At 43.5% G+C, this 24176-nt stretch overlaps 1 protein-coding gene across 1 annotated transcript in view; it reads left to right on the plus strand.

Annotated features, from left to right (window-relative positions):
- Positions 1-778: 778 nt before the first annotated feature.
- The window catches only part of ME3 (malic enzyme 3, NADP(+)-dependent, mitochondrial), a gene marked incomplete at its 5' end in the record, with an annotated part of 44289 nt that continues 20891 nt past the window's right edge, over positions 779-24176 (plus strand). Inside the window, 3 exons of the mRNA XM_009584568.1 lie at positions 779-854; positions 6024-6185; positions 9136-9239. Coding sequence (XP_009582863.1) covers positions 779-854; positions 6024-6185; positions 9136-9239 — 342 coding nt within the window. The remainder of the gene's footprint in view (positions 855-6023; positions 6186-9135; positions 9240-24176) is intronic.

Below are 24176 nucleotides of genomic sequence, written 5' to 3' on the forward strand. Positions count from 1 at the left end.
CCTTAATGATTCTATGATTCTATGAGAAGTGATTAGCTGTAGTACAATCAGGTGTGCTATTGTCCATGCAAATACTTCACATTGAGGTTTCATCCAAACATTTAATTTTCTGTTTCACTTCTTAATAATTTTTGGTGGTTTTCATTTGGTGAACGCCAGTGTCAAAAAGTGGGGTCAGATATTCAGTGGGGAAAATGGTGTTGCAAGGGCAGGTTTGGCTTGGTCAAAGCAAATGCCATGGCAAATATTGATCTAATTGCATCTGGTTGGAGCTCTGTTGACTAGAGAGGGATCCCAAAATGTCTACCTCTGCAATAGCCATCCACATTGTCAACATTGGTAGCTGGGTGAGAAGGATCATGCTTTCACTGTTTGAACTGCCACCAATAAGCTCCCCGGGAAAGAATGTGTAACAAGGTTTAAGGTAAAACATCAGCCTCCCCTGCATTTATCAGAGTTATTTTGACTAGAAAGCTCTTCTGCACTAAAGCAGAGTTTGCCCCCCGAAACAAAGATGTTTCACAAGGGTGAAATGTGCAACACCAGTGGCTGTTGACTGAAGTTGCCATTAAAGATCTTGAGCCTTGGGGTTTTGAAATGAGAACTAAACTTGTTATTAGCAGTCCCTTGAGGTCTCATTTCCATGGCAGTGAATAGCCTGGGTTTGTGCTCAGTAGCTCATTTCCCTGCATTTTCAAGTTTCACCAGTTTTATTTTATCTTGGAGTTATTACTTTTCTGACAAGGCTTCTTTTTCTTCTTTTTTTTTCTATTCTTAGGGGGTTGTTTATCACCATCCATGATAAAGGCCATATTGCAACAATGCTAAACTCTTGGCCTGAAGAAAATATTAAGGTATGTGGCATGTAATCTGTGGACTGGGAAATTACAGGGAGTTGCGTGGAAAATGGGATATTAAATGGAACTGCTTGGCATTATTTACAGAATTGCCTATTTAAAAGGACAAGCTAAGAAATATTCCCTTCCTCAGAGAGTTTCCAGGCTAGTCGTTGGACTTCAGAGACTCTCTTACGTGTGTGTGTGGTCAAGAACATCTTTATCAAAAGTAGCAGAACCTCGGGCAATAAAAAGTGCATGCATGATAATAAATTCGTACAAAATAGAGGTCCTAGCGAAGAAGTAAGATATGTGTATTGAAGAATTCTGTGGCTAACTCGCAACTTGTTAGATATACCAAAGCTCTTTAAGATATCTCTGTAGCTGACTTGCTTCTAGGACTCCTTCCCAAATCCAATGAGTCATGCAGCATCCAGAACACTGACAACTCTGCAAATAATGTTTGATATCCAGCAGCTGAAAATATTACTGACACTCCACCCAAAAAGTGATCTCGTGAAGTGTTTTTCACTAGAGCTCGGGGCTGGGCAAGTCCCCGGCTTGAAATAAAGTCAACACTTAAAACAGGTCTTGCCAGTCACCTCCTTCCATCAGTCTGAAAGTACATGTGCCTGGGAATTTCCCTGGCTATTGACAGAGCTTTGGTCCCCTATCAGTTAGCTGATTCTTCCAGGAACAAAGGTTTGGCAACTGAGAAAATCTTGCAAGCATTTTCCATTTCTAAGGAAAAAAAAAGGGATTTAACATGTTTCCAGAAAAAGTAATCATATTCCTATAACCTTGTCTTTGGAACCATGGAGAACAGATGCAAACTAGATACTTTGTCCTTGCTCTGTCCAAAGATCTCAGTATTTCCATTTGTTTCTGACTCAGGACTGTGAGCAGAAGTCATTATGGCTAATAGAGATGTTTTTGCAGATGGGGAAACTGGCACAGGAAGATTAGAGACTGTTGTTGAAACAGTCTCCTCTGGCACCCAAAACAGACCATAGGAAGGGCAGTGGTCCATGGAAGAGATTCAGACTATCTACTATCCAGGTTTGCCAGACTACAAAGGCAGCTAATTTCATCAGTATCGCTGTTTTGGACCACAGTGTTCCCTGTGTGTTTGTACAGACTTCTCCATGCCTGAACTGCTAGGCACTGGAACACTTGAGATTTTTAGATAAATAGGGAGGCACCTGGACTTCACCTAAGTCCCTGGAGGGACCCAGTTTTTTGAATAGGCTTGGACCACACTGAACACCAACGAGAGTAAGTCCCATTAAAGACAGTGAAGAAATACCTGGAGATGCTGCCCCACCTTTTGCTTTGTGGCTCCTTAGAGGTTCACGGCAACAGCATTTACTGTGGAAATGGGAAATCTGGGTCGTAGGCCTGCATCCTCTGCCTGGAAGGGCTGGAAGGGTGCTCTGCTTAGCTTAGCAAAGCCTCTGCCAAGCTCCGATGTGCCCCACCTCCACCCCTCCTGTTGAAGCTGGGCTGCTCTGAAAGAATCAGAGCACTGGAAGCAGAATGAGTGAGAAGCAGCCATTTCTGAGCATACCCATGTGGGAGTGTGGTTTTTTGTGTCTCTTCCAGGGTGGCTAATGAATCCTGCCCTGAAGAAACACTGGATAAAATGTCGATTGCCCTCATCAGTGCCTCCCCTTGCTAATTTTCTCTCTGGTTCCTTAATCTTGTACTCCTTTCTGTATGATGGCCCAACTAGAGCAGGAGGAATGCAGAGAATCATACAGGATAGTGTTGTGGTAGGGTGTCATCCTGGGGAATGACAGCTATGGGTTCAAATTACCTCAAAGGGAGGGTAATATAGAAACCGTATCTCCTGTTCCTAGACAAGTATGCTGTCCTGCAAGCTACTGAACTGGCCTTCCTACCTTACTTCCCTCCCTCCTTGCATAGGATGTTCACCCTGAGAAGTGCACTCAGCATCTTGAATCCCCGTCAGGATTACTGCTATACAGGGCTGTTCAGACTCATCCTTCCATGTAGTGTTTTCTGTTGGTGCACTCAAGGCAGAGCATTAGTTCATCCTAGAAAGGTTGACCTCGTGCAATCAATACAGAGAAGTTGGAATGCCAACAGTGGCACTTGTCTCTCTGCATTGCCTCGGCAGCTTGGAGATCAGCGTAGTGCTCTGGATCACTCTGCTGGGCCAGACGTCTCCTACTTAGGCATTGCAAAACGGGGCTAGCTACCTACAGCAGCTGACTGGATACAGCCTGTGGTCCAGAGTCATCTCAGTTAACATCAGCTGCCTGAAGACTCAGTGCCTAATCTCAACTTGTGAGTACTTCTGCAGTGATCAAGGAAGAGGGAGATGAGCATCTTCAAAGAGAAATACCCCTTTCATCCCTTCCCAAAACAGCTGCTGGAGGGAGGAGATGCACTCTGGAGGTTTCTGTCTCTCCCCATCAGCTGTCAACGAAGTTTAGAAACCAGTTAGATGATTGGCTTAAACTGCACACCTAACCTTTAGCCAAAGACTTGACTGGAGTCATCAAGAAAATTTGTAGCACAGCTGGAAGTAGAAAACAGGTTCCTAATTGTTAAACCAGTGGTTCAGTTAGAAGAGTCTGTCCTGCTCAGCCAGAGATTAATGTCCTGTTTGTTGAGTTCTGATCACATGAATGTCAGCAATTAAAAACATTACTTTAATGTGCTTGTGTATCAGGTACCCACTGAAACTTTGCGCTTTTTTTCGGTGTTTTTCTAATCTGAAGAGCCACAAACAGATGTGAATCCAGTTTCCCCTCTCTGATACAGACAGCAATGAATGTCTCCCGTGCTGTATTTTCTGTTCTCCTGTATTTTTCAGTGTTCCCTTGAGGAGCTTTGGAACCTATAGAGTGCAGCACATCTAAGGCTGAAGAAATTTTCTCTCTCTGATGGATATCTAAGTGCTTTCAAGAAGTTTTTAGGCTTGCCTGATAATACTTCCTTGTTTGGATGAAAGGGGATCTGTGCTCCAGAGAAATACTTTGATTCATTAGAATTTAATTATTTAAAAAAAAAACAAAACATATTCTCTGCATAGTTAGGATTTTAACTCCTTTTCATATAATTTGCATCCATTTCAGGATAAACCTGTAGCAGTGCATATGCTTGCCGCTTTCCCCATTCCCATTACTGCCTTCCAGTCCCAATTGAATCCTCTGGGTGTAGCAAAGGAGTGAGCGCACACCCAGAAACAGATGGAGCCCACCCGAAAAGAGACTTTCCCATCGCTAACACTTCACATTGCCTCAGAAGGAAAAACAAATAGGAAAACATTAAAAAATGGAGGTGGATAAGTGTATCACTGCCATGGCTGAATTTCCCATGTCGGGGATTGTCCAATCTCTAGCCTAAGGATAGGTGTATAGTCCTTTTAGTTTTAATAGATTTTTCATTGAAGGATCACTTTTAGGAATTCGAACTCCTAGTGACAAGAAAGTGGCAACAGCACAACGACAATATTCTACAGAGAGGAGGACCATTTCAAAATAATACCTATTACATATTGGTTGTCACCATTATTGTGTGCATTACAACCCTGGAATGTATCAAGCCTCAAACTACCAGAGGGGTTTTTTTTGCTAGAGGGCAAAATAGGTGTAAAAGGCAGAAGAGATGCATGTGTCCTCTGTATCTGTAGTTTCTCCTCAGGCTTATTCCCGAACTATGCAATGTAATGTAATTCTGCTCTGCCGTTACAAACAGTGGTTTAGGTTGAGGGAGAAAATAGCCTTGGGGTGTGTATATAGTTTATGTTGAATAAGAAAGGACACTGAAACAGATGAATATGATTCTTCCTGAAATAGGAAAGTGCAGCAAGAGGTTTATTCCATTCCTAAACAACGAAATGCGTCTCCATCGCAGCAATAAACCAATGCATCTTTATTATCCCCCCCCAAGGAAGTACAGCTATTGAGATAGCTTATAACCTCCCATTCTCTTATTTCTTACTAAAGCACACGCCTATGTATGTCCTGTGTCCTAAGTTTAGCCTTAACTTTGCAGATCAGCAAATAAAGAACTTCTCTGCGGTCTTCTCCTTTGAAATCCAAGCTAGACTGTGCACTTCAGTCCCCTGCAGTCTGATAAACCATTTGATGTGAGCGCTCTGTTCTCTCAAGTGCTGGGACGGTGCTGAAAGTTGAAGTTTATTATTGTATTTACAGCTTTTCTCCCCCAGTGGGACTGGACTCCAGTATATTCCTGTTCTTACTGGATTTCAGAACTGCCCCAAAGAATGCCTGACCCTGGGGACAAAACCGACAAACGGAGTAGTTAACCTAAAAATTGGGAACTTTAATTAGATCTGCTTGGTCATTTGCTTCCTAAGGTCTCAGTGATGTACAGTGTGGGTTGAACAGCTCAACTTTAGGCTTCTAATTTGGACAATATTAAGCAGGCTTTTATTTCCCTTCTTGTCACAAAGAAATGATACAATAACAAGAAAAAAATAAAATTAAGGATCAGAGATTTTGGTGAGGTAGCACATTACAGTATTGCTGAAATGCAAAAGGCCAATTGCACAAAGAGTTAAATAGCAATTTTTTAACTCACAACTGGGTGGGAAAAAAGGTCTAATATTAAATACATAGTGTGGGGACCTCTCCTCAGTCCACGCTGCTGCCTGTGCTGATGGCTTCTGTCTGCCTGCCTGCCTTGCAGTCAGGGGGACCAGAGGCAAAGTGACCCAGTTATAATGAGTTTTGATTTGATATTCTGATGTTGGCTGCTCCACAGCTACTCTACAGCAGGGTGAAGACATGAGCTTGTTACTTACGCAGGTGCACTTCATAAGCACAAACACTTTTGTACAGAGCTCTTTTTCCAGAAAAAGAGAGGAAAAATCAAGGCCAGATCTCTTTTGTGATGCTTCTTGTGATACAGCACAAAAAGCCATGCTGGTTGGGCTCTGCTGCAAGTGAATTGAAGTGTTGGCAAGCAGAGCTGCTGCTCTCCCACACTGCGAGCAGCTACCCATCAACCACATTATCTCTATCCCCAAAAATGAACAGCCCTCTATCGCTAACAGCTAATTAACATGGTATCATGTAGAAGGAGCAAATATCTATTGCACAATGCAACTGCAAAATAGCATCAGTGTGAAGACAGTGGAGCTGGTTTTGCTTCTAGAGCCTACCATGCAACAGTATCTTTTGATCCTTCTAGGCTATCGTGGTGACAGATGGAGAGAGGATTCTCGGTTTAGGAGATCTAGGAAGTTACGGCATGGGTATCCCAGTGGGGAAGCTTGCTTTGTACACAGCTTGTGGTGGAGTTCACCCACAACAGTGTCTCCCTGTCCTGCTGGATGTTGGCACAGACAACGAGGTAAGACAGTTTTTCATAAATCTGACGGGGGGGGAAAGAATTGAGATTAAAGCTTAACTGAGGCCAGTTCCCTGAATGTGGAGTCAAAGCCAGAGACATCCAAGATGAGATGATGGCTAGACCAGCACTGCAGGGAAGTGGGCAGGTTTCATTCCTGTTTGATGCTCAAGAAACTTTTACTCTCATGGGGAACTGAAATAAACACTATATAGCCTCATGGTCCCCTGGTGAGAAGACTCAGAGTGTTGTCAGCATGGCAAGGTGAGTTTAAAGATTTTGTACAGGAAGTCCCAGATTTATTCTTCCTCTGGTAATTGTGAGAAAACAGGCAGATACTCGTGTCTGCGTAAAGGTGACTGTATTCCAGAAAATGGAGAATCCCTGGTGGGTGGTTTGGGAATGATTAATTTCAGTGTTTTGTCAGATTGCACACTTTACTGCACATGATAACCAGACAAGAGGACTCCATCTGCTTGCAGATTTTTGCCTTATGACTCTGGCTCAGAAAGGACGAAGTGCAACATCTTAGCAATGCCAGAATGGACATCTGTGAGGATGTCTTTTTTAAAATGAATATCCTATAGTTATTTGTGATGGCCCGGGTTTGTCCATTTTTGTAAAATGTACTTGTGCCTCACTTGACCCCAAGTAAACCAAACACATGTTTCTTGAGAGAAATAACAAATCTGGGGTATAAGAGCTTTGAGTTTGTGTATGAAGACAAATGAGTGCCGACGTTTTCAGGCATGCCTATGCTCACTGGAAAGCAAGATTTTCTGCACGTCTTTCACTCCAGATCAAGTGTCTCACATTGGACACTTGAAAAGAATGAAAGAAAGCAAAATAAGTGGCCACAGATGACACCTGGGATGAGATTCCCAATTACCTCTTTGGTCTCTTGTCCCAGGATTATTTTATCCCTTTAGCACAGTGGCCTGTCATGGACTTGTGGAATATAGGGTGTGCTCATCTCAGCCTGATCCACGGTCTTTCCTGAAAAGTGGGATCTCTAAGTTCAGATCCTCTGAGGCTAAAGCACGAATTAAGTCTCAGTCTCTCACTTCTTGGAGTTTCCAGTCAATAGAGCATTGTACTTTACTTTGGCTCCTTCATTTCTTCCTTCTTGTCCATGCTGGTCTGCATACCACCAAGGGTCAGCATGCTCTGAGCCCCCCAGCTGGAGCTCCCCTCCAGAGGGACCTGGGTGTAAGTGCTTCCCTTTCCATGGGAAGCCTCTGACCATGCATGACCATCTGTTTCTATCTCAGCATCCAGGGGGACACTAAAATCCAAAGTGGCACCAAAGATTTTTAGGCATCTCCAAGGGTCAGATGGTGTCGAAGAAAGGGACTCCCAGAGTCAGTCTTGGGGACTTTCATTCTGCCCAAGGTCAAGTGTAGCTTGTGTGTCCAGGAACAATTCTGTGAAGCCAATTCCACAGCTGGGATTAAGATATAGAACTTGCTGTTTTCCAGCAATATAAACCATATATTTCCTCACAATATAAATAATTTGTTTATTTATTTAATGGCTTTCTCATGTGCATAAACCCAGCTTAACCCAACCCTAAGCACGTCCTACGAGCATCCTGCCCCACGACTAAACTCTTACCAATGCAGAAATAAGACACCTCCTGTAGGCATTCATCCTGTTCATCTCTGCCTATTAATATATGTTGAGCCTAGGGTGACTGTGTTCCTAACACAGGCACCTCAGGTAGAATGGAGTAAATATAGCAGTCGTATTATATTTTTAGCATCAATTCCCAGCTTGTCTTTCTGACAGTCCATAATACTTTGTATACTCTTTCAGCAAATTGGTCTTTTTTCAGAGCTTGGCATTTCTCAGCTTGCCTATGGGAGAATTTTATACTCCATGAATCGGCCCCAGGGCACATGACACTATAAGAGCAATCAGTGAAGTAATGCAAATGGGTCTGCTTTCTGTTTTGTGGCTCTGAAGAGTTAATGTATCAAACTCAGAGGAAAACCTCTTTCATCTTTCCTTCTAAGGGAAAACAGCTGCCGTTGTAAAAACAGATCTAATTTTAGCATACCTGCCAATATTTAGGGCCCATATGGCTGCAGGACAGTAGGTTTGTAATGGCTCGTCGCCTTCTTATGTCGATGATTCAGTTCCTGAAATTGGAAGGGAAGTATAGTTGCTTTGCAGTGACTCACAGAGGTGTTGGCCCACCTGTCTCCTGCCACTGCTTGTCCTGTGATTTTTCCCAAAATATGTGTTGTTTCCATGCTGACCCAGTCCTTTTTAGGTGGCTTAGGCGTCCTGCCTTAACACTGGCTGTATTGGTTGGAGGAATGGCCTGGTTTTTTATTCCCAACAGGAGTCAAAAAATAAACTAATCTGTTGTATGAAAATATCTTGCCTTGACAGGCAGATACCTTGCAGATAACTGGAGGTGAGTGCTGGATAGGTGCAGGGCTTGGGAACATTTTGGCATCTCATCACTTGTTCTGGTTAGCTCAGGGCTGGCACCTAAAGGCCTATATGACACATGTCATTTCAGGTTACTTCAGGCGATCTTCATTGCTCAAAGCGCTGTTTATGGTCAACAGCTTTCCTGGTAACCTCAGTGCAAAATTAAGAACAGATTGAACAGTAAGCACTCCCCACACAAGGTCAGTTTTATTCACTAGGAGTGAGGCACCTTGGCAGGGAGCTGTGGTAGAGCTGTTCTGGGGATGCAGAGCTCCATTTCCTACAGCAGTCAAGAAGCATTACATCCTTCCGACTTTATTTACACAAAAAGATGGTCCATAGCTTCTTATGGAAACACTTTCCGCTCAGGAAGAGCTGTGTGAGCTGGCCTTCACTGCATAGTAAGTAAAATTAGTATGACCACAACAGCAAACTTTCTGGGTAGGCTGGGACATAAATCTCCGTTCATCTGTGGAAGAGAAGATGTGAACAGGATTGCTTTGTGTCCTAGGCTCTCCTGAGTGATCCACTCTATATTGGACTGAAACACAAGAGGGTTCGTGGGAAACAGTACGACGAACTGATTGATGAGTTTATGCAGGCAGTTACCAACAAGTAAGTGGGATTATGTACTTGGCTCCTCTGGGCTGCTTCCATTTAAGAACAAATGCTGCAACTTGTGAAATAAACATTAGTATAATTGATCGTGCAAGCAAAGAAAGGTCATTTAAATGCAAGTCTCCTAGGTGGTCTACAAATGACTCTTTGTGCTTGAGCACTCTGTGTCAAAAATATTTGTCTTCAGAGAACTGAAATGGGACTGATTATTTATAACCATTTCCTGTCCATATAGGCCAGAGGTGTCAAACATATGCCCTGTGGGCTGTATCTGGCCTCCGTCATGCATTTATGAGCCTCATTCAGCATAGGCAGAATCTAAACTTTGGTTTGTTTACATTTTGTAAAGGAAGTTTCTAGCTTTCATCATTGTGAAGGAAATAATCTAACTGGAAGTGGCATGTTACTCCACATGGTGATGTCTATCGCTTTGTTAAAAATAGGAGCTTCCCTGCTGGCATTTCAGTCTGCGGAGTGAGAAGGCCAGGATTATAAGCATTGTCTTTTTAATGGTGGGACAGACCAAGAGCATATTTCCATTCTTAGTGACTAGCTGAGATAGAGGGTCTCTGCTGTATCAGGGAGTTTGATATGGGAAGAGCAGAACCACAACCTCAGTGCTGTACATGCACCTCTTGCACTACATTAAGTTCCTCTTCCTGAAAAAGGAAGAAACATTAAAATCTCCATGACTATCTGGAGAGGTTACTATAAGTGAGAACAACTGTTAAGGAAAAAAATAATATTTGCGAAGTCCCAAGCTCCTAAGCAGCTTTTTCTGCCTTTCCTAAAGCAGCAGATGATACTGATAAGAGAGCTGCAGTCTGTGCCTGATTAATCGGCTGCTGCCTGTCTGTACATTGTAGGGTCTTTTCTTCACAGCTGAAGGAGCTAGGTTTGATCTTCCCTCTTTCTGTGTCTCCAGCCAGCTCTGTGTGTGTGTGTGTGTGTTCCTGCCTAAATGGAAGGGAGTGGGTGGTACGTGTGTCATCAGCTCTCAATTCATCTTGTCTCCCTTGAGGTAGGAGGCATCATGTCCAGTGTCTAATGACAACACCTACCCATCCACTGGGAAGCATATCTTTACGTAAGGTCTGACTGCCCAGCTGGCTGCGGGTGGAGGGATGTGGGAAATAGGGGCTGAAATGCTGAGGACCCTTCAGTCACAGCTGATGAACCAAGTTTTGGAGGGATGAGTGCGTCATGGAGAATTTCAGCATCTGTTGATGTGGTGGCTCTGTGCAGCATTGTGCTGCACCCTGTGCAATGCTGCTGTGAGGACAGGATTCTCTCCTTTGCTGTTCAGCAGCATGGTGTAGACATGTCCCGTATGATGGTCGGCCAATACATCAACCTGCCCAGTAGCAGTCGCCCACTTACTGTGTAAAGATACTTTCTATCAGTCAGTGCTATAGCTCCTGTATCTGTGAATATGAACACAAGAACACTGCCCTGCCTGTTGGATTAAAAATACCTAAGGATACTGCAGAGAAGAGAATTTTGTGTTTGTGCTCTGGTTTGTGCTTCTTTATATTTGATAAGAAACTTGACTGAAATGTCAGTTGATTACAATGTAGTATTATGTTAGAAACTTGTGGGTTATCTAGGGGGAAGAAATTCTTGCAGGCTAGAAAACTGGTAAAACACAACTAGGAAATCACAAGAGGCTCTACAAGTAGAAAAGATTTAAGAGTTGTCAGGGTTGGTTTGTGGTGTTTTTGTTTGTTTTGATTGTAGTCACTAATTAATCCTTCAAGGAAACTATCCCACTTCCTTCTGGTCAGGACACCACAGGGGTATTGCGGTGTTGGTGTTGATGATAGAACGGGAACAATGGAATGAGAATCCAGATGATGGTCTCAATCATCATAAATTTGGCTCTGAGATTTATGCTTGTGGTGTTAAATGCAAAGCTCATTGTACCCACTACTCCTGCAATGTCAGTGACAGGGCCAGAAAGACAATTTGCCTTCTCTGTGCTTGTGGCTGGAGAGGAAGGATTGGCTGTTATTTTCCTATGTTTAGTTTACATGAGCTAATGTCCACATTGAAGGGAGAAGACACTCAGCCACAAAACAATGAACTCTTATCTTGTGAGGAGGTGATGTCATGTCTAATGCTTTCATCCAAGTAGTGGGAATCAAGTTCCTGGGGCCCCTGTCCCAGCTTTTCTATTTCTCTTAGCCAGGATGAATTGCTTGAACACGGTAAGCCCCGAAAAAGTTCTCTGCAAAGTGGGGCTGGGAAATTCCATTTTGCACTTCTCCATTCACATCTGTAAAGTATTTGGAGATCCCTGAGTGAAGGAACTATTACCCTATGTTATCATCCTGACCACCAGCATACTTTAAAGCGTTATTGGAGTGTGATCCTCTGTGAGCTCTGGGCTGGTGAATAATCCGTCTATCAGCCTGGGTTTGGCAAACTTATATGAAACAGATTCATTTGGTCTCAAATTTCCACTGGAATGACTGGATGCAACCCAGTAGGAGCTCTCACTTCTGTTATGAAAGGAAGCAGAAATTGTTCAGAAGGTCAAGAGCATGCTGCTTTATTATAGCCTGCTTCCACGTGTGAGGAAACCTGTGAGTACGAACTGCTGTGATCTTCGGTCTGCTGTAATTTCTTATGCAATTTTATAATGTCATATGCAAATTCAGTTATCTGGGAAGGAACCTTTTGGGTTGCCACAAATCTCTTGCAATTTGGGGGTTTCCTTTTCAGCTTGATGTTCATGCAGAAATTCTGTCTACTTCCTGAGGGTACTTCAACTTCTCATGGAAACAATTTGTCAGTTCCTCTGCAGGAGTGCCTCCCACCCTGTCAAATCACTGCTAGCTCAAGGGACATTTGTCACTGAAGTGGAATGTGTCAGAGCCCACAAGAAAGCCAGGGGAGTGAAGATTTACTCTTCTAATGGAATAATAATATCAAACAGATGTCAAATTTCTATAGCTGGAGACCCCTACAGTCGGCAGAAAGGGCTCCTGGTCTCATAATAGCCACCTAGTAATGAACGAGGAGTGTGTCAGAGGCTTCAGAGTTAGCACTTACAGTATTTTGAAATAAAGTGTGACTTCTGGGCAATTTTAGGAAGAAAAGCCCTTTCTGAAACAGCTGGATAAATTTCCGCATTTTCCTGCTGCCTAAACCTCCATTCATTACTCTTTCACCTAAAACACATGAAATGACTGAGCTCTTTAACAAGAGCTCCAAACCATGCATTTTGCTCCTCTTGGGAGGCAACTACGTGCAAAATTTGGCCCGTTGAGCCTAGCCTATGACTGAACAAAGCAGCCTGACAAATTGCTGTTTTCTTACAATGAGTAATATGCTTTGTATGGGAAAATACACTGCCCTGGTTTTCCATCTCCTCAGTTACCATGGCAAAGGGCAAGTCAGTCTTATTCTTGAACTGGTACATTTTTGTAGGCTGGAATAAATATTCACCTAAAATGTCCAAGGATCATAATCGGAGTAACCCAGAGAATTTCTGGGGCTTGCCTATATGAGCAAATTAAGGTTGAAATCAAAACACCATGGGAGATGTGTTGTGCGGGGGCATGTTCTCTGGGCTCTGAAGGGCTTCAGCCCAGCATTTACAGTAACGATATGTGTTAATCCTCAGACTCTCTTTCAAAGCAAACTACCACTGGAAGCTTTTTTCCTCCTTCTCCTTTTCTCCTAAACTGGTATAGAAACTGGAGACCAGTTCCTTATCTCTCCTATTCCATTCGTTCCTTCTGTAGTTTCATCATACAGTAATGGTGCAGCTTGGTGGCTCCAGGTGGACAGAAGTGTTGATGGATGGCCTGTCCCCAAGCTCCAGCATCCATTTCGAATGCTGGCCTCAGTCGCTTGCCAGCAGATGCTGAGCATGCAGCCTGAGACTCTACAAGACACAGTTCGACACGCCAGCAAACCGTGTTGCAGAAGCCTCATTAAGCTGTCATAACTTCACTCCCCTTTCCTTTCCTATCCTTTCCTTCACCACCTAACAGGGTGACCAGGGAAACAGAAGCTTTCTATCAGCCTGTGCCATATGGCAGAGCACAGAAGACATCAGGAGGTCAAGCACTCAGTTTCTCAAAATGGGAGAAGGAAAGTAGCTCTGCTGAGTTTGTTTTTCCTTGTGTCTGTTTTATACCTGATTTCTCTTTGCCTAATCCCTTCCCAGTACTTTTACCCACAAACATACCAATTCAGGTCCCCTGCACTCTCCAACAAGCAGAGCCTGCTCGAAAACAATCTGCCTCTGTTTCAGCAGTTCTCCAGGGCTGTGGATCACAAATTCACCAGCACCTTTTGGAAACAAAATCACCAGTACAGGTGTCCCCATGTTATTTCTCCAGATGCTCTAGTTAACTTGGCTAATTGATCCCAAAGGACTAGACTTAATTCTCTAGGCACCACTGGCCTCTACAAAGCCCTCGTGTAATACTGCTAACACCTAAAGTCCCTCCTCAGCATCTACATGTCTGTTAGGAGACCTGCACACCATCACCAGTGCCCTGGCAGGGCTGATGGTATAGACCAATTCCATCCTTCATGGGAATACAAGGTGGATATTCTCCTTGCCCACTTACCCCAGTTACCAAGGCCAGAGGGACTCTGATGCCATCCAGAAGGGAGAAGTGATGGTAATGGGAAGAGCCACCCTAGCTGTCCATTATCCTGGCTTGATCTGGGATGAGCTCATCAGCCAGCTCCTACAATCTGCTTTTAGCCACTGAATGATATTTAAAGTCAAAGAACAATATTTAAGTTTTATTAGCTTGATTTTCTGCTACTGAAGAATGACTGAGCTCCAGATGTGCTGCTACAGGATCTCTGTGGTAATGGACTTTTATTACCTTGCCTTCAAATCCTTTGGGATAACGCATTTACAGATGTCAAAAAGCCCTCTGCCCTAGGCTTGCTATCTGTGCTTTCCACTTAAGCCAAATTTACCACAGCTGGTTTAGAAAGATGTAGCTGGAGAAGATCTGTTTGAGTGGAAGGCAGGTGGTGAGGCTCCATTACTTGTCTGTCAGAGGCTAGCTCACAGCTACATCTGAGGATCAGCACTAGAACGGTTGCATCTCCTGCTTATGCCCTGCTCCCAAGAAGCCTTCTACCTCCAGCTGCAGTTGTTCCTCAGACCCACTGCAAGGAGGATGATGTCATTTTGCATAAAAACACAAGAATGGCCATAGCAGCCATTAGTGCTGGTCTTAGTGCTTGGAAGTCATGAGACTGCTGTGCAAAAGAGTTGGTTATTTGGGGGGGGGCGGGGCGGTTTTGCTGCTGTAAGGACTATAATGAAGGTTGACTATGATTTTTCAAGATTTTTTTCCCAAGAGCTTTGTGATTGATCTTGGCTTGATCTTGCCCCGTATCCTGTCTTTAACAGTAGCTCATAGCAGATGCCCTGGCATATGACTAGGAACAAGCAGCAAACAGTCCTTGGCATATCCCCAGCTTCCAGTAATCCGAGATTCAGGGTTTTCCTGCTATCTCTGTGCTTGTCGTGGTTTAACCTGGCCGGCAGCTAAACACCACACAGCCATTCGCTCCCTCCCCCCGCTGTGGGATGGGGCAGAGAATCAGAAAAAAGGTAAAACTCGTGGGCTGAGATAAAGACAATTTAATAGGTCAGAAAAGGAAGGGAAAATAATAATGATAAAAGAATATACAGAACAAGTGATGAACAATGCAGTTGCTCACCACCCGCTGACCAATGCCCAGCCAGTTCCCGAGCAGTGGCTGCACCCCCCCTGGCCAACTCCCCCCCCTTTTTCTTTTCAGTATGAGGTTGTTCAGCATGACATCAAATGGTATGGCATATCCCTTTGGCCAGTGTGGGTCAGCTGTCCTGGCTGTGTCCCCTCCCAGCTTCTTGTGCACCTCCAGCCTTCTTGCTGGCAGGGCAGTATGAGAAGCTGAAAAGTCCTTGTATTAAAGTAAGCACTGCTCAGCAACAATTAAAACATCACTGTGTTATCAACATTATTCTCATCCTAAATCCAAAACACAGCACTATACCAGCTACTAGGAAGGAAATTAACTCTATCCCAGCCAAAAGCAGGACAGTGCTTCAAGGGTCACTTTCATTTAGTACTCACTGAATCTGCAGCAGGCTCTATGCCTCAGAGCATGGTGGCTGTGTTTATGTTGAGAGAAACCTAGTGAGACTCCTACACAACGTTAGAAGTACGTCTGCAGTCTAAGAAGATGTTAAGGCAGGCAGCAGTTCCTCGTGGGTTCATGATGCAGCTCCCTGGTGTGGGATTTCTAAACCCAGGACCTAGAGCTCTAAATTTTGTATTGGCTATCATATAAAAGGCTACAAGTTTTCGCAAAACTCCCATCAGTTGACTCAAAACCAAACATTCTAGCATAAAAGCAATTGCATTTTTGTCTCACTTATGACGACCATCATAACTGCTACATCTGCTCTAACAGTCATGACTTCTATTGTGGATCCTTGGGTCCAGCTTTCACCGTGCTATGATTATCTGGCAATCAACAAACCTTACCCATGACATTTCCATTTCAAAACCAAGTAACAGATATGATCATGTTTTCTAACTTATCTCTTCATCTCTCCTTTTAACACTAGCAGAACTATTTAATGAGTGATATACATAGTGCTATTAAATCACATCACAGTACTGAGTGAGGCTTTGAAGGGTTTTTTCAGTGGTTTCAGAACCAGAAGGTCAACTTTTATTTTAATTTACCAAAGTTTTAGTTTTCATTGTCAGTTTTTTAAGGGAAAACTTGCCTTCCTCTTAGCTATGTGGAAGGATTAAAAATTACAGGCTTTTTCTGATGAGAAGTGTATCATCTGTCTGCAGCCTGTAAGCAAACAAATGTTGCAAGCTCTCCCTACAAACAGTAGTGCACTTGCCTGGCCCCGTGCCTCCTAGTAGTAAACCTGTCTCGCTGTTGTCTCTTTACCTATCTGGATGTCCTGGTTTCAGCTGGGATAGAGTTAATTTTCTTTCTGGTAGCTGGTATGGTGCTGTGTTTTGGATTTAGTGTGAGAATAAGGTTGATAACACACTGATGTTTTAGTTGTTGCTGAGTGGTGTTTGCACTGGTCAAGGACTTTTTAGCTTCCCATGCTCTGCCGGGTGCACGAGAGGTTCGGAGGGAGCATAGCCAGGACAGCTGACCCCAACTGACCAAAGGGATATTCCATACCATATGATGTCATGCTCAGCATATAAAGCTGGGGGAAGAAGGAGGGACATTCGGAGTGATGGCGTTTGTCTTCCCAAGTAACCGTTACATGTGATGGAGCCCTGCTTTCCTGGAGATGGCTGAACACCTGCCTGCCGATGGGAAGGAGTGAATGAATTCCTTGTTTTGCTTTGCTTGTGCGTGTGGCTTTTGCTTTCCCTATTAACCTGTCTTTATCTCAACCCACGAGTTTTCTCACTTTTACCCTTCCGATTCTCTCCCCCATCCCACTGAGGGGGAATGAGCAAGCGGCTGGGTGGGGCTTAGTTGCTGGCTGGAGTTAAACCACAAAGTCCTTTTCTGGCATCCAACATGGGGCTCGAATCCACAACCCTGAGATTAAGAGTCTCATGCTCTACCAGCTGAGCTAGCTCAGCTGAGCTTTTTCTCTCCCAGCTGAAACCAGGACACTGGGTTTCCTCTTCTTGGCCAGAAACACAAATATGCAAACAGTGCAATCCTGATGTGAGATTTCCCAGATGTGAATGGCAATAGAAAAGCCTCCTGGGACATACTTATGCTTTTGTGTAACTTGCCTATTGCAAAGAGACCAACAACCACACCAGAGCTGCCATTAAGGGGCTATCAGCAGACTCAGAGGTGTGAAGGAACTGGGTCCCCAATAACAGGAATGAGCCAGGGCTTCACGCCCTCAAAGGTACTTTTTCCCTCTAAGCTCTTCTTAGCTTGGACCAGTGTTTGCTTATTTAAGATTGCTGGTTCTGTCTCTATTTCTAATGTAGGTGAAAGCGTATCTTGTTCTGTGCCTTGAGTCAACCTTGGTGTCAGATGTGACAACAGTCTAGTTTTCTTCCACTCTTGTTTGTGAAAACTCAGTTTGCAAAGACCTTATGGGAACAACTTGCCTTTTTTCTCTCTGAATGCCCCCGCTGGCCCTGGACCCCATTTCTGCCCGCCTGAGGCACACTCAGGCAGGACCCCGTAACACTGCAGAGGCACAGGGGTGCTTCCCCTTCGTACACAAGGAAAATGCAGATTCTTAAGTCACTGCCCTCATCCTCTCCAGGGGCAAAGTGAGATCCTGGCTGCAGCGGAATAAGGGAAGTGCTTTACGCATTTCTAAGGTACTTCTTTTCTAGCTATATCTGTACTAGTAAACAAGAGAGGCCAGAGCCCATTTTCTGGTCATAAGGCCAAACGGCATTGTGGTTGCTGCTCATATCCATACTGCTGAGCCTTATCCATACTGCTTACCTCTCTTAGCACTATGAAGCCACAGGCAAACGATTTCTTGAGATGGTGCCTGACCAAACTGACCCCTAACTGCGGCCAGGAACTGTGTGGCAAAGTACTGCTGGTCTGACCAAAAGCCTGCCAAGGATCGTGTTAACAATTTAACAGTAAGAATGGCCTCAGATCACTGGCCAGAGTGTGTTGGGTCTGGCTGAGATGGAGTTAATTTTCCCCATAGCAGCCCTCATAGGTGCTGTGCTTTGTATCGGTAGCTAGAAAGGTGTTGATAACACACCAGTGTTTTGGCTACTGCTGAGCAGTGCTGGCACAGCATCAAGGCTCTCTCTCCAACATTCCCCTCTCACCAGTAGACTGGGGATGGGCAACGTCTTGGGAGGGGACATAGCCAGGACAGCTGACCCAAACTGACCAAAGGGATATTCCATACCATATGACATCCGCTCAGCAATAAAAGCTAAGAGAAAGGAGGAGGAGGCGGGGCATTCGTTATTATGACGCTTGTCTTCCAGAGCAGCTGCTATGCATGCTGAAGCCCTACTTCCCGGGAAGTGGCTGGACATCGCCTGCTGATGGGAAGTAGAGAATACATCTTTTGTTTTCCTTTGCTTCCATGTGTGGCCTTTGCTTTTGCTTTATTAAACTGCCTTTATCTTGACCCACGAGTTTGGGGGTTTTTTTCCATCTTATTTTCTTCCCCCTCTGTCCTGCTGAGGAAGAGAATGATAGAATGGCTTGGTGGCACCTGGCGTCCAGCCAAGGTCAACCCACCACACCAGACTCAGGTGCTAGTGTTGTTTAACTTGCTAGAGTGGACTTTGGTTTTCCAATCCTGAATGTTGATCACTTGCCAAGCATGATTGTTTTCTAATGATGTGCTCCTTTACTGAAAATTTCATTTTTCTTGGAAATCAGAACTTTGGTTGCTGGTGTATCAAACAGCAGTAAGAGAGACTCAGGGACAAGGGCAAGGACAATTTGGCTCTTCTCTGCCTGGTTTTATCTAAGACTATGCGTAAGAGTTGCAGTGTGTCAAAGCAGACTCCTTATGTCATGAGTGACTGAAAGCAGTGCTATAAAATGCTAAATTCAGATAGGGATTGGAACCTCCTGCCTGTGATTCTTTCCATAAAGGAACTGGGCCTTCTTACAATATTATTTTTTTTTCATACATGTAGGAATGTTTTATAGTCCCTGCTCATGGTGAACAAAAATGCCCTTTTGATACCGGTCAGCAAAGGCACTGCGCAGGTCCTCAGGCCACCCTTGGAGTTCTGACTTGTGCAGTTTTGTTTAGATGCTTCTCAAATGGTAACTGCTGCCTCATGAATTTTTTCCTCTGTGACCTCGTGGCTTGTAATGAGGCTGGATGAACTCAAAGAGGTACATACAAATGAGGATGAAAGAACCAAGTTGCATAATGAGATTGTTCGGGCAATTGAGAAGTCTCTTGAATAAAGAAGCTAAAAGCAACGTCATCAGGAAAACATCTGCCTCCCTCTTCTGGGATTCACGCTCTTTTGTTACACACCTCGTGCTCATCCAAGAGAGATGTGTATCATCCTCTACAGGGGATACAGACTTTACTAACAGCATCTTTCCTGTTAACACAGCCCAGAGATTCAGTGCAGCTCTAGGTTGATAGTAACAGCACCAGAACAACAGTACAGTGATAAACAAAACGTGAATCCTACACTTGTTTGTTTTCCAGGAAATGGAATAATTTGTTAATAAAGATTTTTGGGTGGTAATTTTTACAACAGACTTGTACTATCATATGTGTTTAGCTCCTAGAGTCATCCTTCATTAGGGCAATAGTCTTATACCATTATTTTGATCAATAGTATATTATTTCAGTAAAAATCCTGTTTGTGCAAAATTTGCTAGGCAAGGTCTGGAGATCAGACTAAAATGAGTGTATGGGACCATTCTGTAAAGTTTTTCTCAGTGAGTCTATTTTTACAGGAAGGTTTTTGCAAGGTATGGGAGAGAAAGCCAGACTTTGGGTCATAATTATGGCACAAAACCCCCAAATATGCAAACTAATGAGACAGCAATATAATCTTTGCCATGAAAGACAAGTGATTTTTTTGATGAGGAAGAACTGACAAAGTACATCTTTTTGTTTCTAATGCTATGAAATGGCTAAATTGATTTCAGAGATGGTAGAGAACAGGGTTTCCAGATGGTGGTCTGGCAGCCAACAGGAAACCAGGAGACATGGTAACGGTATTAAATAATGATTCTTGTAGTGTCACCAGTTACAAGACCGAAGTGAAGAACTGTTTTTAGAGATAAATTAGATTTAGTGTTTTGTCTGAAAAAAAAACCACACAGAGCCTTCAGCAAATGGTATTAGAGTTTGCGCCTGACATTAACCCACCATACAACAAACCAGTGCAGCAGAGTTTGGCTTGTGACTACAAAAGGTCTCATTTTTGCTGAAAAGTGTGTATGTGTTGTGGTGGTTGAGGGGGCATTGGTGTTAAGACATCAACCTGGATAATATTTAGTGACCATGAAAGACTGCTGTTAGAGTCTCTCCCCATTTCTATCCAGCATGTCTGAATTCTTTCAAAACCACCTCTGTCTGAGAGGTACAGAAATGAACTGTCCGAGCATCCTTTTCCAAAGGGGAAAGCTCCAGTTCCACAAGGAGATACAGGACTGCAGAGATCCCAAGAAATGCACACTTCCGTGTGCCCAAGAGGAATGGGAACAGCTTTGAATCCAAAATTAGAACATCAAAAACCAAAACCTTCCTTTTTTGAAAGGTGGGGAAGAACTGGGGAATGAAAGAAACCAAACTGGAGATTGGCACTTGCTCTGTGTTTCAATGTACCTTGTCAGTCTGAAATCCTGACAGTCTACGTTTCAGCTTTTCTTTTACATAAAGGCAATTAGATCCTGGGCATTTAACTACTAATGTCCCAGATGCCAAGATGATAGAATGCTCTAGAGAAGATGAGTCACTGACAGTCAGGATGAGATTACTGGAGGGAGCCAACCTTAGCTGGCCATGCCTTTCCTGGACTGGAAAACACTCAGTCCTGATGTGACCTGCTGCTCTTGGCTTCAAACACTCCTTCAGGCTCTGAGGTGAAAGTTAGGAGATGAGTCACATGGATGGGTAGAAGCATGGAAGAATCTATGAGAACTGGCAACAAGCCAAGCAGACTCACTTCAGGAGCCTCTTCCTACCACAGCAGTTTGCAAGATCTCTCTGGAGGGCCACCCTCAATTCTAGCAACAAATTTAAGGATATTTAAATGTCTTAGAGGGGATCTTCAGAAATCCTTATTCAAATAGTCACTTTGCAATCATTTATTCTATAAAGAGAGATCCTGAACCTATAGACAGCAAGTATGTTCTAAGTGCCTCAGTGTGTACTAACTCAGAACTGCATTCGTATTAGATGTCACAAGTTAAACAGAGCAAAATTTCTTAGCTGGTTAGACAAAAGCATACCTCACTAAAAATTATTCCTCCAACAAGAAATTGTTAATTTTGGTTTCTTGATGGAAACTACAATGTTTCCAATGAAGTACAACAATTCTGCAAAATCAGTTTTGTCAAAATCCAGTTTTCATTTAAAAAACGTTATGATGGGGGGAGACTAGCCAGTATATTTCAATCCATCCTGAAGTATTTCCATATAACCTGATAGGGGACCACTTGGATACCATACACAAGGGATGGAGCAGGGCAATTTCTATAGAGAAGATCAACAAAGAAATTACAGGCTTTGAAGGACAGCAGAGCATTGCAGTCAAAAAGGTGATAAGCCAGTGGCTTAGGGTGCATGACGTATATTTACGATCTTCCTAACCAGCTGTGATAATTAGATAACATTAGATTATCTCTCCTAATTTAGGTGTCTAAAGTTAGACATCGAAATTTAAGTTGGTCATCTTAGACTGTCTTCACAGAGAAAGAGACATCTCCAGAGATGTTATCGACTTCCATTTTCCGTTTAGACTAGTTCAAAGAATTTGCTATTGGACATGCCTCTTTCTCTCTGTTGTCTGAGAAAGCAGCCAGGGTCGTCTAACTCAACATTACACAGCCAACTTTTAGATATGTAAAGGTAGTGGAAGAAATCCTAGTCTGCGCTGCATTTTGTTGGCTGAATTCCAGTACAAGTAGGAGCTCTTTGACCACCCTTTCCCTTTGCAATAATAGATTTTCTCCACCTTCCCTCCTAAGCTGGATTTTTTTTAGCATTGTTGCATATTAAAGCACTTTTGTGCTCCAGTCCCACGTTGGCTACGTTTTACTTTTGGATGCTACTTTGTCGTGCGCTCTGAATTCCTTTGGGATGAAACAGGTTACACAAATCTTGAGTTGCTGTGCTGTGGAGGAAGGACAGTAGAACTGACTCATCCTGTTGATACTCACAAGGATGTTATTGCAAATAGCCCCAGCAGTTACTTTGTTCATACTCCTTGCTAACTTTATCCTTAGGCTGATCAGGTCATCCTAAGATGGAGCATTGCACACAGCCACCAAAGTATTGTTAGGAAAGAGCAATAAGCATTAACTGGTGGATTTCTAAGATGGCTCAGTAAGTCAGCTGCCTAATTGGTGTTTAATTGCAGTAGCTTTGAGCAGCACAAGTTCTTTAAAGTTGTCTCAAAACACCAGTAAGGTGGGTAGTCCTTGAAGACTAGGATCATCATCCCGAGATTCCCATCTGTCCTGTTTCAGCTGGGATAGGGTTAAATTTCTTCCTAGTGCTGTGTTTTAGATTTAGTAGGAGAAGAATGTTGATTACACACTGATGTTTTCAGTTGTTGCTAAGCGCCTTCCTAGTCCAAGGACAGCTCCCATGCCCTACCGACTGAGCTAGGTGCACAAAGATGGGAGGGAACATAATCAGGACAGGCAGCCCAGCTGGCCAACGGGGTATTCCATACCATGTGACATCATGCTCAGTATATGAATGGTAGGCGTGATCCAGGAAGTACCGATCACTACTTGGTTATCGGTCAACGCGGGTGGTGAGCAATTGCATTGTGCATCACTCATTTTGTATGTTCTATCATTATCATTATTATTCTCCCTTTTCTGTTTTATTAAACTGTCTTTATCTCAACCCACGAGTTTTTTTCACTCTTACCCTTCCGATTCTCTCCCCATCCCACTGGGGGGGGGTGCCGATTCTCTCCCCATCCCACTGGGGGGCGGGGGGTGAGCGAGAGGCTGCATGGGGTTTGGCTGCCTGCCAGGTTAAACCACGACACCATCTATAACTGTGAGTCTGAAATATTTGGTTCTTTCATTTAAAGTATCCAGTCTTAGGGTCTTGCCCACTGATTGTGGTCTTTATTAATGAAAACTTTAGTTCTCACATTATGCAAAGGTTAACGTAGGCTCAAAAATACGGTTTATACTTTAAAATGCTCAGTGGACATATTGCAGAGAAAAACAAAACAATTTTCCAAAAAATAGCTCAGTGTAAAGAGTTTGCATTCCAGCACTGTCCTGACACACCAAGGGGCAGGAAGAGAAATGAAGTGTTTATGGGCCACCATACCTTCCTTGTGCTTTGCTTAATGAAAAATGACCAAAGACAAAAATAGAAGGAACTGTGCACTGTCTCACACTGCAGACCAAGAATGTGAAGTGGGGAAAGAATTCTGTGCTCGAAAGAGAAAAAAAAAGTGTTCAGGTTAATACTCTTGCAAATTTGACTCTGTAGTCAGGGAAACCCGCCCACCTACCCTTATGCTCTTTGGAGAGCTGATTACACATACATTAATGCTGGCTGAGATCACTGATTTTATTAAGCAAGTCGGTAATGATACTTCCTCAGTGATACAAATACATAATAAGACTGGTGTTGGAGAAATAGTTTCTATAGCAACTGAAGTTGCTTAAAGATTTGCTAATTCTTTGCTGTGAGATGTTAGCAGATGTTCTGGATGGTATGTCATCTCCCTCTTAGCTGTGTTTTCCTTACACATTCAAACAATGGATAAGAGGATTGTCCACTAGAGAACTGATTTTCACAGGCACTTTTTGTATTGTTTATTTGCACAAATTCCTTGGATATCCACAATGTTCATTTTGACTTTTAAGACTTTACAGAGAGAAAGAGACTTGGGAATCTTCATCTATTGCTTTTCAGAGCGTTCCTCAGCATTTCAGAAGAAATTTTGATACCGGATGTCTCCTTGATAGCTGCCAGAATCTGCAGTGGGAAGGCTTAAAGTGCATAAGCAGTCTGTCCCTCAAATATTCGGTGTAACTTGTAGTTAGCAGCAGACTGGGGAAAATTTAAGAGCATCTTATAAAAAGAAACGCAAAATTTCGATAGGCTCCAGTTGCTGTTGAGCCGTGTAACATGGCCGGTCATACAGGGTGCAGGAGAGAATTTGTCCTGTTCAAAGTCACAAAACCAATGAGAGCAGTTTTCCAGTCCCTTTTCTAGGGCTTTTTTCCGCTTGAAGTATGGCAAGCTGGAATTTCCCCACCTGAGCACCTAGATCCTGC

Source organism: Fulmarus glacialis, unplaced genomic scaffold (genome assembly GCF_000690835.1).
Source record: "Fulmarus glacialis isolate BGI_N327 unplaced genomic scaffold, ASM69083v1 scaffold10809, whole genome shotgun sequence".
Taxonomy (NCBI): domain Eukaryota; kingdom Metazoa; phylum Chordata; class Aves; order Procellariiformes; family Procellariidae; genus Fulmarus; species Fulmarus glacialis.